This window comes from Zalophus californianus, chromosome 9, assembly GCF_009762305.2.
Source record: "Zalophus californianus isolate mZalCal1 chromosome 9, mZalCal1.pri.v2, whole genome shotgun sequence".
NCBI classification, from domain to species: domain Eukaryota; kingdom Metazoa; phylum Chordata; class Mammalia; order Carnivora; family Otariidae; genus Zalophus; species Zalophus californianus.
In genome coordinates, this window is record NC_045603.1 from 22,639,977 (window position 1) to 22,653,118 (window position 13,142).

Below are 13,142 nucleotides of genomic sequence, written 5' to 3' on the forward strand. Positions count from 1 at the left end.
TGTGTATCTGTCTGTTTACCTGATGTAGTTTTGAATGTAGGTGAGGTCTGGAGCCGAAGGCCAAGAAAGAATTCATGAGACGTCTTTGGTGCAAAAAGGTGGTTTTATTAAAGCACAGAGCATGGGGACAGGGCCCATGGGCAGGAGAAGCTGTCCTAGGGTCATGAGGAGCGGGCCCCTTAGATACTTTCAAGTTGGGAGGGGGTTAGGGATGGTGTAAGCCTCCCAGGTATTTTGGAAACGAGGTTTCCAGGATCCTGAGGGGGCTAGCTATTGTTGGGAAAGGTCATTTATTGTTGTTTAGTAAACCCTCAGTCATGAGACCCTTCAGATGTCTATCGGTGGGTCATATGCTTGGACGATGATTGCCAACACGTATCTGGGGGGTAGAGATAAAGGAAGTCTCCAAAGGAATATGTTAGACTTATAGGATCCTGGGGGTGGGCTAAGATTGCCTTTTGCCCTTTAGCAAAGTATTAACATCGAGGCAGCTGAGTCCCTAGAGTCCCTCAGTCCCTCAGTCCTTGCCTGTTCCGAGGACTTAGTGGGCTGTAGGTAGTAAGGAAATGTAATAATTTTTCTTTTTGTTTTCATACCCTCGTCCAGGTAGTTCTGTGAAAGAGGGAGCAGTGGAGCTCCAGTGTAGAGGAGTGCCTCAGTTTACCTCCTACTGGGGATTAAATAGTATGCATGGGAGAATAGCATACATTCTTTTAGATTAGGCCCTAGTATTAAACTAATAGCTAGAAACCAGACCCATTCCTTCACTTCAGTGGGAGTTTTTCCAAGGTTAGCCAAATCTCTGCCTGCAAAACACCAGAGACTTGGGTGACACAATTAACTTTCTGAAAATCACCAAGTCCCTGTCTTTGTGGGTCAGGATTTCCGTGCATCCTTAGAGTCCAACCCACCGTGCAGGTTGCATCTCCTCTGTGCCAGACCCTGTGCTGGTTATTCTCACAGTTTCACTCTTCATCTTCCCAACAACGCTGGGATTCCCAACAGCATTAACTTCCTCACTTTATAGGTGCAAAAACTGAGATCGGAAAGGTCAGGTCACCTGCCCCAATTGGAGTTGTTGGAGAGTAATTATTGCAGAAGCAGCAGCAGGGATTACTCCAGCTCCGTCTTACCACAGTTGTTATTTTGTGTCAGTTATTTGTCAGAATAATTTTGAATGTCCTTATTAGTATAAAAACATTTCTTAGAAGGACCCAGGGGCCCAAGGTAGCAGCGTGAGCATCAGGGCCAATTAGCTACTGGGAGTAAGATAGGTGGGGATTTTATGGGAGGAATTTATATTTGTAGAAGCCTTTTGGCAAAGTAATTGAGAATACGAATAAAAGGGAATGAGGAAATGTAGTGTTTTTTATTTTTTTCTTTAAATTTTTCATTATTACATTAATCACCATACATCACATCATTAGTTTTTGATGTAGTGTTCCATGATTCATTGTTTGTGCACAACACCCAGTGCTCCACGCAGAGCGTGCCCTCTTCAATACCCATCACCAGGCTAACCCATCCCCCCACCCCCCTCCCCTCTAGAACCTTCAGTTTGTTTTTCAGAGTCCATCGTCTCTCATGGTTCGTCTCCCCCTCTGATTTTCCCCCCTTCATTCTTCCCTTCCTGCTATCTTCTTCTTCTTTTTTTTTTTTAACATATAATGTATTATTTGTTTCGGAGGTACAGGTCTGTTATTCAACAGTCTTGCACAATTCACAGCACTCACCATAGCACATACCCTCCCCAAGGTATCACCCAGCCACCCCATCCCTCCCACCCCAACCCCACTCCAGCAACCCTCAGTTTGTTTCCTGAGATTAAGAATTCCTCATATCAGTGAGGTCGTATGATACATGTCTTTCTCTGATTGACTTATTTCACTCAGCATAACACCCTCCAGTTCTATCCACGTCGTTGCAAATGGCAAGATCTCATTCCTTTTGATGGCTGCATAATATTCCTGTGTGTGTGTGTGTGTGTGTGTGTGTGTGTGTGTGTGTGTGTACACACACACACACACACACACCATATCTTCTTTATCCATTCATCTGTCGATGGACATCTTGGCTCTGAAAAATGTAGTGTTTTTTAGACTTGCAAATACATTTGAAAAGGTTAATGTTGTGTTTTTCTGAAATGGAGAAATTCTTTGATCTTGAGGTTTAAAAAAAAAAGAAACAATGCAAAAATATCAGGGCATCTCTCTGGATTGTCTAAACAGTGTCATCGGCACTGCCAGTCATCGGCACTGCAACCACACTTATTTTAGCATATTTATAAATCATCTGAGGAGTATATGGTGAAATTCCAGATTTGTGAAAACCACTAAACTCCAGGTAGTGAAATACCAAGCCAGCTAATATAAATGCAGAAAGACAACACAGGGTTACACAAGTAGGCCAAATTCTGGACGGAAGATGGGCTTCTTCATGGACAACAGTAGGGCAAGGAATTTAGGGAGAAGTAATACAAACCATCCTTCCAAGATTAAAGGGCTTTGAACTTCAGCTATAACGAAGTCAGTGTATATTTTTGTCCCTAGTTATGCCTACTGCAGCTAAAAGGCCAGCCGGAAATCAGGAGTGCTTAGAAAGGGATATTTAAAAGGGGCCATTAAAAGCAGAAAATAGTATCTGGCTCAAATGTGAAGCCATGGTTCGCTTATACCTGGAATGTTGTGAGTATTTTGTTCCACAAGACTTAAGCAGCTATGACAGGGCAGGAGAAGGTACAGAGATGGAGTCAGATGATCTGTGGGGAAGAGGAGCTGTTTTATGGAGGCCAACTGCAAAGATCAGGATGAAGGTTCAGAAAATCATAGGGATACGGTACATGTGGGCACTCACCCTGATTAACAGTTGCCATCTCCATCATTGGTAGACATGGGTCAGAGAGTAGATATGAAAGGAACAGAGCATACTGCTGGTTTAAGATCTTAATCAATTTAGGCAGAAAGGCCAATAGGCTAACTGACAAATAGGCAAATAAAAATTCAAGGTAGCATGGGATGAATGCCAAAGAAATGCTTACCTCTCCCCTTTAAAACTCGAGAAGAGAGATTTTTTTTTTTTTAGATCGCTTACACTAGGGGTAGTACACTTTAGGAACTAGTAACCCAAGTAGTCCCAGTTCTGTCCTAAAACTACAGATTGGCAGAGAAGAGATAAATGCATTTATGAATGGATTTATAATACGCTGTTTTAAAAAGTCAGTAATATTTGGAGATGTGCCCACACTTTGCAGTTTACCTTGGAATAAAACAAGTTTTAGAATCCGGCAAACCTGATTCAAATCCCAAAGCCACCGTGTACTGGCCCTTAGATAGGCTACTTAACCACTCTGAACTTTAGTCTTCTCTTCTGGAAAGCAAGAAGAACCCCTTCCTGAGAAGGATGTGGGATGGTGAAAGGGGTAGCATTTGTAAAGCTCCAGGAGGGGATGGGGACTGAGGCTGTCTGCAAGTCTTGGTTCCCTTTGTCATCTCTTCCACAGTGTGCCCTTTGCAGCACCATCAGACTCTGGGGGCACTTTGAGTCTTCCCCCAGGTGGGCAGTGCTTGATTCTGGGGCGCCTCTGAGTCTTCCCCCAGGTGGGCAGTGCTTGATTCTGGGGCGCCTCTGTGTCTTCCCCCAGGTGGGCAGTGCTTGATTCTGGGGCACCTCTGAGTCTTCCCCCAGCTGGGCAGTGCTTTATTCTCACCCTACTCTGCAACTTTCATCGACATTAACATGCATTGTGTCATATTCATTGAGCCACTATTATTTCAAGCATTGCTTCAGGCATTTGGGAAATCATACTGATAAAGATAGACCAGGGCCCTGCTTGCAGGAAGTTTACCTGGGGGAGATGGGGTACACACACACACACACACACACACACACACACACACACTCTGAACCTGTAAACAAAGTCATTTCAGAGAATGATAAAAAGAGGATCATAGGGTGGGGTGGGACAGGGGTTGAGGACATGGTTCTTTTAGTGAGAGGAGGGAGAAGGCTTTTTTGAGGAGACAACTCTTGAGCTCCGGAGAGATGACAAGGTGTCATCTGAAAATCTTGAGATGAGCGTTCCAGGTAGATAGACAAAAGGGATAGAGGTCCCAAGGTAAGAATGAGTACGGAATGTTCAAGGAGCCGAGAAAACCAGTGTGAGCATCCTGAATAGAGGGACCCTGAGGGAGGCAGAGGGCAACCAGCCCTGTTGGGCCTTGGAGCCAGGTCAGGACTCAGATTTTATTTTAAGAGCAATAGAGGGGCGCCTGGCTGGCTCAGTCGGTTAAGCGTCTGCCTTCGGCTCAGGTCATGATCCTGGGGTCCTGGGATCGAGTCTCCTGCATCAGGCTCCCTACTCAGCGGGAAGTCTGCTTCTCCCTCTCCCTCTGTGAGCTCTCTCTCCCCCTTAAATAAATAAAATCTTTTAAAAAAATAAGAGCCATAGAAAGCTATTGGAGAGTTCTCCGCTGGTAAGGGAAAAGACTTGACTTACCCTTTAGAAAGCGCTGTGGTTGCTGAGCGGAGAACTGGACCCCAGGGCAGCTCAAGCGAAAGGAGCGGTGTCTCTGCTCTCGTTTCCTGCCCCCAGGCCATTGCCACCCTGGCCTCTGCCCATGCTGTTCCCATCTTTCCAGACTTGAGGGCCCACTCTGACTTCACACCGCATCTCTCAGGGGGCAGAGGTAACAGCGCACAGCCCTTCACTCTTTCCTCTTTTAAGACGTGTAAAATATTTTTTCTCAAACGAAATATTTAACCCAAATATATGTCGTTTCAGGTTTTAAAAATCAATTTGATTGGCCACAGGAAACGTATTTTGGCATCTCTGGGAGACAGGCTGCACGACGATCCACCCCAGAAACCCCCTCGGTCCATCACCCTCAGGGTAAGTGCCCAGCTTGTTCGTTTCGTTCTCCACTCTTATCCTCAAAAATTATCTTGTGCAATGAAATAAAATGACCGAAGCAACGGATCGGGAAGTTGAGGCTGTTTTCCATGTAGCTTACCTTATTTGTATAAAAAACAATCTCACTTTTGATTGTATTTTGTAAGATGAGATTTGTTTTTTCTCAATCGGTTAAATATCTATTTTTGAGATTTTTAGATGTACATCTGACAAACCACCACCTTTAAAGAGCTGCTCCCCCTCCTCCCTTCCCACACTCCCATCTGCACCAAAGTGAGAGGAAATGAGTTTTCTGTCAAACTCCTCAAACCCACAGAAAAGAAATCAATCGAGGAGCACAATTAAGGAAGGATCAATTTAAAGTTAACCTTAGGGTCTCCTGGTTTTCAGGCAGTGCCAGCTTGTCAGCTTTAGCCACTTCAAAAATTAAGAATAAAGAATCTAGAGAACTTTAAGAAATGATTTCAGCTACGTTTCAGGATTATGGGGCAGAAAAACTAGAGAGAGAAACCAAGGAAGGGAGTGAAAACTAAAGTGGAAGGAAAAGGAAGGCAGGAAGGGCAGAGGAGAGAGAACTAGAAAACGAGAGCTAGCCGAGGGAAGGGGCCACCAGGAGGCGCGGGTGTTTGTGAGGCCTATTGGAACTTTACACAAACTGGAGAGTTCCAACTCTGTTCTCTTCAGTTAGTCCTGCACTTGCTTCTGATCCTTTTTCTGCACGTGTCAGCAAAGGTGGCGATAGCAAACAGTGCACAGGGGCCTGGCACTTAGGCAGAAGTCCCAGCCATGAAATGCTGTAGAAAGCCTCGTCAGTGAGCTCCAGCAAACAGCCTACCTGCTACCGCCAGCACAGCGGAGGGCCAGGCAGGAGAGGAGCTGTTAAGATTTTGAGTCTGATTCCGTTTTTAAAGGAGAAGAAGATGCACAAGGATGTCAGGGAATGCAGGCGATGTGGCTGGAGGAGGGAATCAGGAGGAACATATTGGGCGAATTGGGACACACTGGGACATTTGGAGACTAGTTGGGGGCTTTGGGAGCAGTGAAAGTAGAAATAGGACCTATTTTTCTTCCCAGTAAGGGGAGCCTCAAATAAGTTATGAGGGAAATAAGGCTAGAAAGGGATTATTGTCTCACCTTCATTTCGCTACACGAAAGGAGGGAAAGATGTAGGTGCCGTCAGTGCCAACATCCTAAAATGCCTCTTTAAATGAGCAACTCCTCCTACTTATGCTGCTCTCTTTCCTTCCCCTCCTGAACCTCTCCCTCTGTTTCCCTGGAAGAGATTTAGGAGAACAACAAACAGATCAAAGACAGAGGTTTCCCCAGAAAGAGTGCAGGATCTTAATCTGTCAAAGGAAGCCCAGAACATCTGGGGGAGAAGTGGCCTGGAGACCCAGCACAATCCAACCCTCCTCTGACTTGCAGACACTGGAGCCCAGCCTTCTGCCGCCCCTTGTCTTCCTTCCGACCAGTTTCCCTCAGCTTGAGTCATCTTTGCCGTTGACACGCATCCTCTGTCATTATATGCATTGCTCTGCAGTCCGCGTGTGACATGCTGTGTCTCCATGCTGTGTCCTCTCCCCTGCCCCATTGCCACACCACCTTTTGATGGAGAATCAAGACCCATTAGGTCCCCTCGGGGCTCTCTGTTCGTGTGTCTACCACAGTGAGGACACTCTGTCCACATGAAAACATACTTCCCTCCCTTGTCCACACATGCGGTAATATCAGGGGTGCCCGACATATGTCTGTCTCTCTCCTGAACTCCTCCGTAGCACTGGGTGCAAGAAAACAGAGCCTGATTGAGTATCCTTGAAGCTTTTGACCTGAAATACTTAGGGGGAAAAGTGTTGCCTAGATCATGCCGTTAATAAAGTGGCAGAACGTCATCCATTCCTTGGCAGTTGATTCAGAAATGACTCCCCCACCCCCGCAATTTGTCTTGTCGGTATTTCACAATTGTGAAAGCAAAGGTTAGCCGCAAGAACATGGTATTTATTTCATGATGTATTTCCATTCAGGATCCCAGTGGTAATCACACTCCTCCTCAGTTGTCTCCATCACTTAGCCAAAGCACTTACACCACTGGTGGCTCCCTAGACGTTCCTCACATTATCATGCAGGGCGATGCAAGGAGGAGAAGAAATGAAAACTACTTTGATGATATTCCCCGATCAAAACTGGAGAGGCAGATGGCCCAGGTAAGGTGTTAAAAGCCTCTGTGATGTTTTTGCCTTTCCCCCATATCAAGTAATGCATTCTGATATTGAACACTAGCTTACAGTGAGCGGACGCCTGTTGTCCACCCAACTGGGATTTTACCATTTTACGCTCTCGCTTTCATTCCCTACTCAACTTGGACCAGACCAAAACAGACCTTCCCGGGAATGGAATGTATACACAGATCCTTGTTATCCATTCTTATGGGAGAAATTGTCTGATCTCGTTGCACCCAGAAAGTCTTTGGGCCAAAGGGAGTCATACCACATACGAATCGAATCAAAATGAAAATGAATAATAAAGTCTGGGTTATAAAATGTAAATCGGTTAGGTGACAGAGCAGAAGTCAGAGGGAAATATTAGTGCCTCGTGATGTTGTTAATTTCCTCCTGAGTTAACATACTTGTACAGAATTGCGTCGTCTCGTATTATCACCTTGAGGAGTTGAAGGTGATGATGCTGCCTGACACAAAGAACTGAAAAAAGAAACCTTTCCTGTTTGGACCTTTCCATGGTTTTGGTAGAGATGTCCTTGTCTAGCCTGCCCTCAGATTGCTGCTCAGAAACTTGAGTCAGCCATAACCAAACAGCAGAGCTCTTCTTAACATGCATTCAGAGGGACAGCTAGCTCTAGAGTTTCTCTGAGAAGTCAAGATTTGGATTTGTTGACAACGACTGGCAGAATCAACTCTTTCATCCTCCTCTTAGGTTCAGACTGGTGTGTTAAGAGGCTTCTCTCTGCCTCCCACACCTAAGATGAGAATCTTGAGGTGAAAATTCAACTGTAATCGCTTTGCTTTGCTTGTTAAATATTTTTCTCAACTGTTTGGTGAGATTCTGTGTTGAAAAGCCTTTGGTAAACATTCTGTGCTGCCACTCGTGAAAGAAAAATGTGAAGAGAATGTTCTGGAAACCATGGATATTCTGCCTGCAAATGCCCTGGAGAGAGAGGGTCTGGTATACTGCAACTCCTTTCAGCTCTCTCAGTATTGTATTGTTCTCCGGGTTCTTTGTGCAGGGAATGGCAATGTTAGGATTATGGACAATCTTTTATTGAAGAGAGATGAAAATGTACGAGATACAAGAAATGAATAATTTTCCCTTTCTCTCTTGTTAAGTATTAGCTTTTAATCCTTATTTCTGTTTTCACTGATGTTCTTTTAAAAGTCTGAAAGCTTTTTCCCCAAGCTGTTGAGATATTTCCTGCTACTTGTTAGTATTTATGGATCACATATCTGGTTAAATTTCTCTAATGACAGCATTTCAGAGACATGGTTTGTTTTAACTTTGAGCCATGCCGTCTTTATGTATGAGTACAAACTGGGTCTTTTCTGAACCTTTCCCTTCCCTGGGTAAAGGAGGATCCTTCGCTAAAGACCATTAGCTACTAGTGACTCTGCCAACTTCAAAAACAGAATCACCTGTCTGAGATCCTCATATAATCTATGAAATTTCTGCACATAGTACAGTTTTTTCAAAGAGGAAATGAATTCCTCCTCTGCGTGTGAACACTCAGGGGTAACCTAGCAAGATTGCTCCCTTACCTTCTCTTCTTCATGAGATTCATAAGCTAGGGCTGGTATTGAATAGCCCAGATGTTTTTCCTGTCACTCCAGTCAGAAGGCATCCCTTTGAGGAATGGTCTCACCCTCGAGAAAGTTGAATGAACTTGTATCTGGCCAGGTGAGAAAGGTCCAGAAGCAGAAAGGGGCTGATATAAGCGGGTGGATGGACGCGGTGAGCCACGGAGGGTCTGTGTGGACGTGCTTCTTTTCCTCACGTGTATGCTTGCAGTGATCGAATGACTGGTGTGGACATAGGCCACCGTCGGCAGCCAGGAGCATATCAGACCTTTCTGAAATCCTGCCGCTCAATACAGCACTTTGGCTGCAGAGAAAATAGGAGATGGCACTAAAGGAATCTGATCAATAAGAAAAAAGGATTCTGGGATCACAACTCTTTCGGTTGTGTTAATTGCAGTTTTTTATTTGTTTCTCTTGAGAATGTTTCCTAGTCTAGAAATGCCAAAAATCGTGGAGAAATGAATTTGTACCTTTTAAAAATAGTTTCAAAACTTTAACCTGTCAAAATACCAAATACTCAGTGATTTTGTTGTTGAACGGTTTTATTTAAGTGCTTTTCTACCACTCAGTCACTCAACTGATGCTTTTTCTTATCCTTCCTTTTCTGGTTATTTGCTATAATGGTTTTTTAAATCCATTTGCTTTTTTAACAACCTGTCATATCCACTCTAGACCCACATTCTTCCCTGAGGTTGTGCTTAGCCAATAAAATTGAGTCTTCCTAAAGACTTGAACTAGAAATTAAAATTTCAGTAGGCAAGCAGCTAGTTATACCTCCTTCCAACCAGGAGCTCGGTCCCTGAGGTTCCTTCCCAGAGACTTTCTCCCAGGAGGCTTATGTAGCTTGGGTAAGGCTTTCCTAGCCCATCTGTTTCCCCCCAAAGGATAGAAGTCCATTTTCAGGTTTTCTTACCTAAAGGAAAGGAAAATGCAATTAATAGAAAATGACCAGGCCAGATCCCTGTTCTCAGAAACCCCTCTACTTCAGGTAGCAGAGTGATCTGGAATTCTAGTCATAGGCCAGAAACCTTAAGTTCTTGGCGGTGGCAGCAATTCAGAGGAGTGTTGCTGTCTTGAGGTCTGCTCAGTAGATGTTTGAAAGTGCTTTGCTTCACTTGGAAAACCAATGCTTAATGTTAAATTGAGATAAATTCAATGTCCCCTCCAAAATTAAATGTGTTCATTGGCAAATGATTTTCAAAAGTAACACTAGGGTGATGTTTAATTACTTGTGTTCAACTTGAACGAATATGAAAAATACCTGTCTTGGAATGCAAAAGATTTTAACTATTGTGGCTGTTGCTTGCCTTTATTCTGATATAAACAATATTCTGGCATCAAATCATCTTAAATAAATATGTGAGAGACAGAATTGAGTTCAGTACCGAGAACATTTTTTAACTCACAGAACGAAATGATATAATCACATCTAAACAATGGGTTTCCATCATGCTGAAAACATTGCTTTTCTACAGTTCTAAATTGGACTCATTAGCTCAGAAGCTCTGCAATGCTCCCACATTGGCATACCTCTAATAAATGAATGTTGCACTCACATTTGTGTAATAACAACTTAGAGCTTTTAAATTTTCAAAGTGCTTTCACATCTCTTATCTCATTTTAGTACAAACGAACTATCCCACACAACTACTCATGTGCATGTTGCACGCAGCAGATGAGCTTCTCAGTCCGAGTTCTGTAGAGATGATAAAGCAAGTGAACATATGGAAAATAGATCAGAAGGGGGACAGATATTTCCAGTATTTAGGGCTGACTCACAATCTTTGGAAATTTTCTTGAGTAATATTTAGAAGTCAGAATACTCTTGGGTGCCTGTGTGGCTCAGTCGGTTAAGTGTCTGCCTTCAGCTGAGGTCATGATCCCAGGGCCCTGGGATCAAGTCCCACATCGGGCTCCTTGCTCAGCGGGGAGCCTGCTTCTCCCTAAGCCTCTGCGACGCGCTCTCTGTCTTTGCTTCTCATGAATAAATAAATTAAATACTAAAAAAAAGAATACTCTTAGAATGAATAATAAAGGAAAGTAATGGAGCTAATAAAGTCTAGAGACCACATTCCCCAAAGTTACAAAGAAAAGAAAAGAGTTTCCCAATATGAAACTTATCACCACTTATAGAAGGCCTTCATTTACAAAAAATACTTATGGAAAAATATAATGATGCTTCTATTTTCACAAAATAAGGGCTCCTAAGTAGTAAGAGAAATACATATCTTTGCACAAATTTTAGCTTGATATTAATGATGAAAATCCATCATGTAGAAGTCCTTGTGTTTGGAAGGCTCTCATCTAAATAAAAATGTCAGTATTGGGGGGGCCGTTACCTTATCTGATGCACACAAACCTGAGAAATAGACATTATCCGCATTTTGAAGACAAGGAGACTGCGAAACCACATGACTTGCGTGCTCGGGGTCACACAGCCAGAAAGAAATCAAATCAGAACTTGCCTGGGGGATTATGTAAGGCACTGCAAAGGCTTTGGGTGAATTGCTCCTCAATCAGTAGAAAGTTGATTTAGTTGGAAGTCTAATGCTTCTTGATCCAAGCAGTATTAATAAGTACAAGCGATCAGTTACTTCTTTATTTGAAAGCATTTTACATATTATATGAGTTCTACAAATGTCCGTTCTTTTGATATCGTTAAAAGAAGAGAAATGGAAACAGGGCCAGATAGAAGCCCTGCCGTGGCCAAATCCGTGCCTGGGAGTCCACGTGCTTTATCTTATCTAATCCTCACAATGGCATATCCTGTGCTCAAGCAAGCCCAGGTGGGTGAGAGGTTTGCCTCACGGCTGGCGTGGGGCAGAGCTGGGACTCACGCTCTGCCTCCCTGACCATATCCTGGTTCCTCTATGGCTCCTGATACCCTGTGGTAGCTGTCTTAAATGATATAAATATTTTTACATAATATAAAACATGTTGATAACAGTTCAACGAATACAAATTTCCCCTATGCTAGAATAGATTATACTTAATGTAGGCACAGCAAGCAGAATGAGGATAGAATCACTAGCAGCTTAGTGGAAACTTATTGAATCCACTTTTTTATGTATCACCATAAAACCCTTTAATGCAAAAGTATAATGGTTATTTGTTGAGCCTTTTAGTGGAGACCCCTCTCTGCACATCTTGGCAGAGCTCTGCCTTCACCCATGTTTGTGAAAGCTTTGCACGGAGGTATGGGGCTTACAGCGCATACAGAGACGTCCTTGGGTGTGTTTTCTGCAAACAGTGAGACACTGTTTCCTTAGCGGCTTCTTCAGTCGGTGTTCTCATTTGCTTTCTTTCTGGCTGTGCGACCATACCAAGTCATGTGGTCTCTCTGAACTTCAGCTTTCTTTCTTTCTTTTTTTTTTTTAAAGATTTTATTTATTTATTTGATAGAGAGACACAGCGAGAGAGGGAACACAAGCAGGGGGAGAGGGAGAGGGAGAGGGAGAAGCAGGCTTCCTGCAGAGCAGGGAGCCCGATGATGTGGGGCTCCATCCCAGGACCCTGGGACCATGACCTGAGCCAAAGGCAGACGCTTAATGGCTGAGCAACCCAGGCGCCCCTTCAGCTTTCTTTAAAATGTGAATAAAGCCTGCCTCTGGGACTTGTGTGTATCAGATAATTTATGTGAAAGCATATTCTAAACTGTAAGTCACTGTGTTATTAATACGTAGATGATATGACTCTCAATTCAGGTATATCACCTGTCAGTCCCTAATTCGAAGGTCCCTGGTTCATCACAGGGCCAGTCAGTGCTAAAGATATTAGAAAGGTAAGTGCTCACCCAGATGGTTTAGCATTCTGAGAGACCATCTTTTTGTTCCAGCATTATCCATGCTTAGAATATATATGGACAATGGAATTGGAATTTTGCTCTTTATTATTTTAGTTGCATAAATGTGAAGGCTGCCGAGAAGCATCTCTCATGATGGAGAAGGGGGTCTGTGCGGTGATCACAAAGCCAGGAGAGGCAGAGGGCAGATGGAATAGTTCTCTACAAATTCAGGCTACAAAAGTATGTGGCACTCCTTAGTCCCCATCCCCTGTTTAAGCCGTCACCTCACCCCCTCCCCTTGCGAGGAGCACCAGGTATGGATGGAAGTGTCAAATCACTATATTGCGCACCCGAAACTAAAATGTTAACTAACTGGAATTTAAATAAAAACTTTTTTTAAAAATATGTAGCAAAGAATATACTAATGGCATGTTATTAGTATTTTAACATGGTGAGGTAAAACATTAAGTGAGAAAGAGGGATTATTTTTCCTTAAATGAAATTTAGAACTTGCTTGAAATACACAGTCCGCAAAATTAGCTTGAGAGGCGTGGCTATCCCAAGCCATGAGGCAAATGCTTAGCCGTCTTTGGGAAAGAGGGAGGATGGTAATTTATTTTTTCTTACTTTCCCTGGGGAAGTCTGT

General features: G+C 43.5%; 1 protein-coding gene across 26 annotated transcripts in view; it reads left to right on the forward strand.

Moving 5' to 3' along the window:
• ANKS1B (ankyrin repeat and sterile alpha motif domain containing 1B) overlaps window positions 1-13,142 on the forward strand; it is a 1,105,044-nt gene that overhangs the window by 1,014,897 nt on the left and 77,005 nt on the right. For 19 of the 26 annotated variants that reach the window (XM_027592180.1, XM_027592182.1, XM_027592181.1 and 16 more), the window contains 2 exons: window positions 4,781-4,888; window positions 6,931-7,110. In XM_027592180.1, coding sequence (XP_027447981.1) covers window positions 4,781-4,888; window positions 6,931-7,110 — 288 coding nt within the window. The remainder of the gene's footprint in view (window positions 1-4,780; window positions 4,889-6,930; window positions 7,111-13,142) is intronic. The other 7 variants (XM_027592191.1, XM_027592192.1, XM_027592193.1 and 4 more) reach the window with 2 other exon arrangements.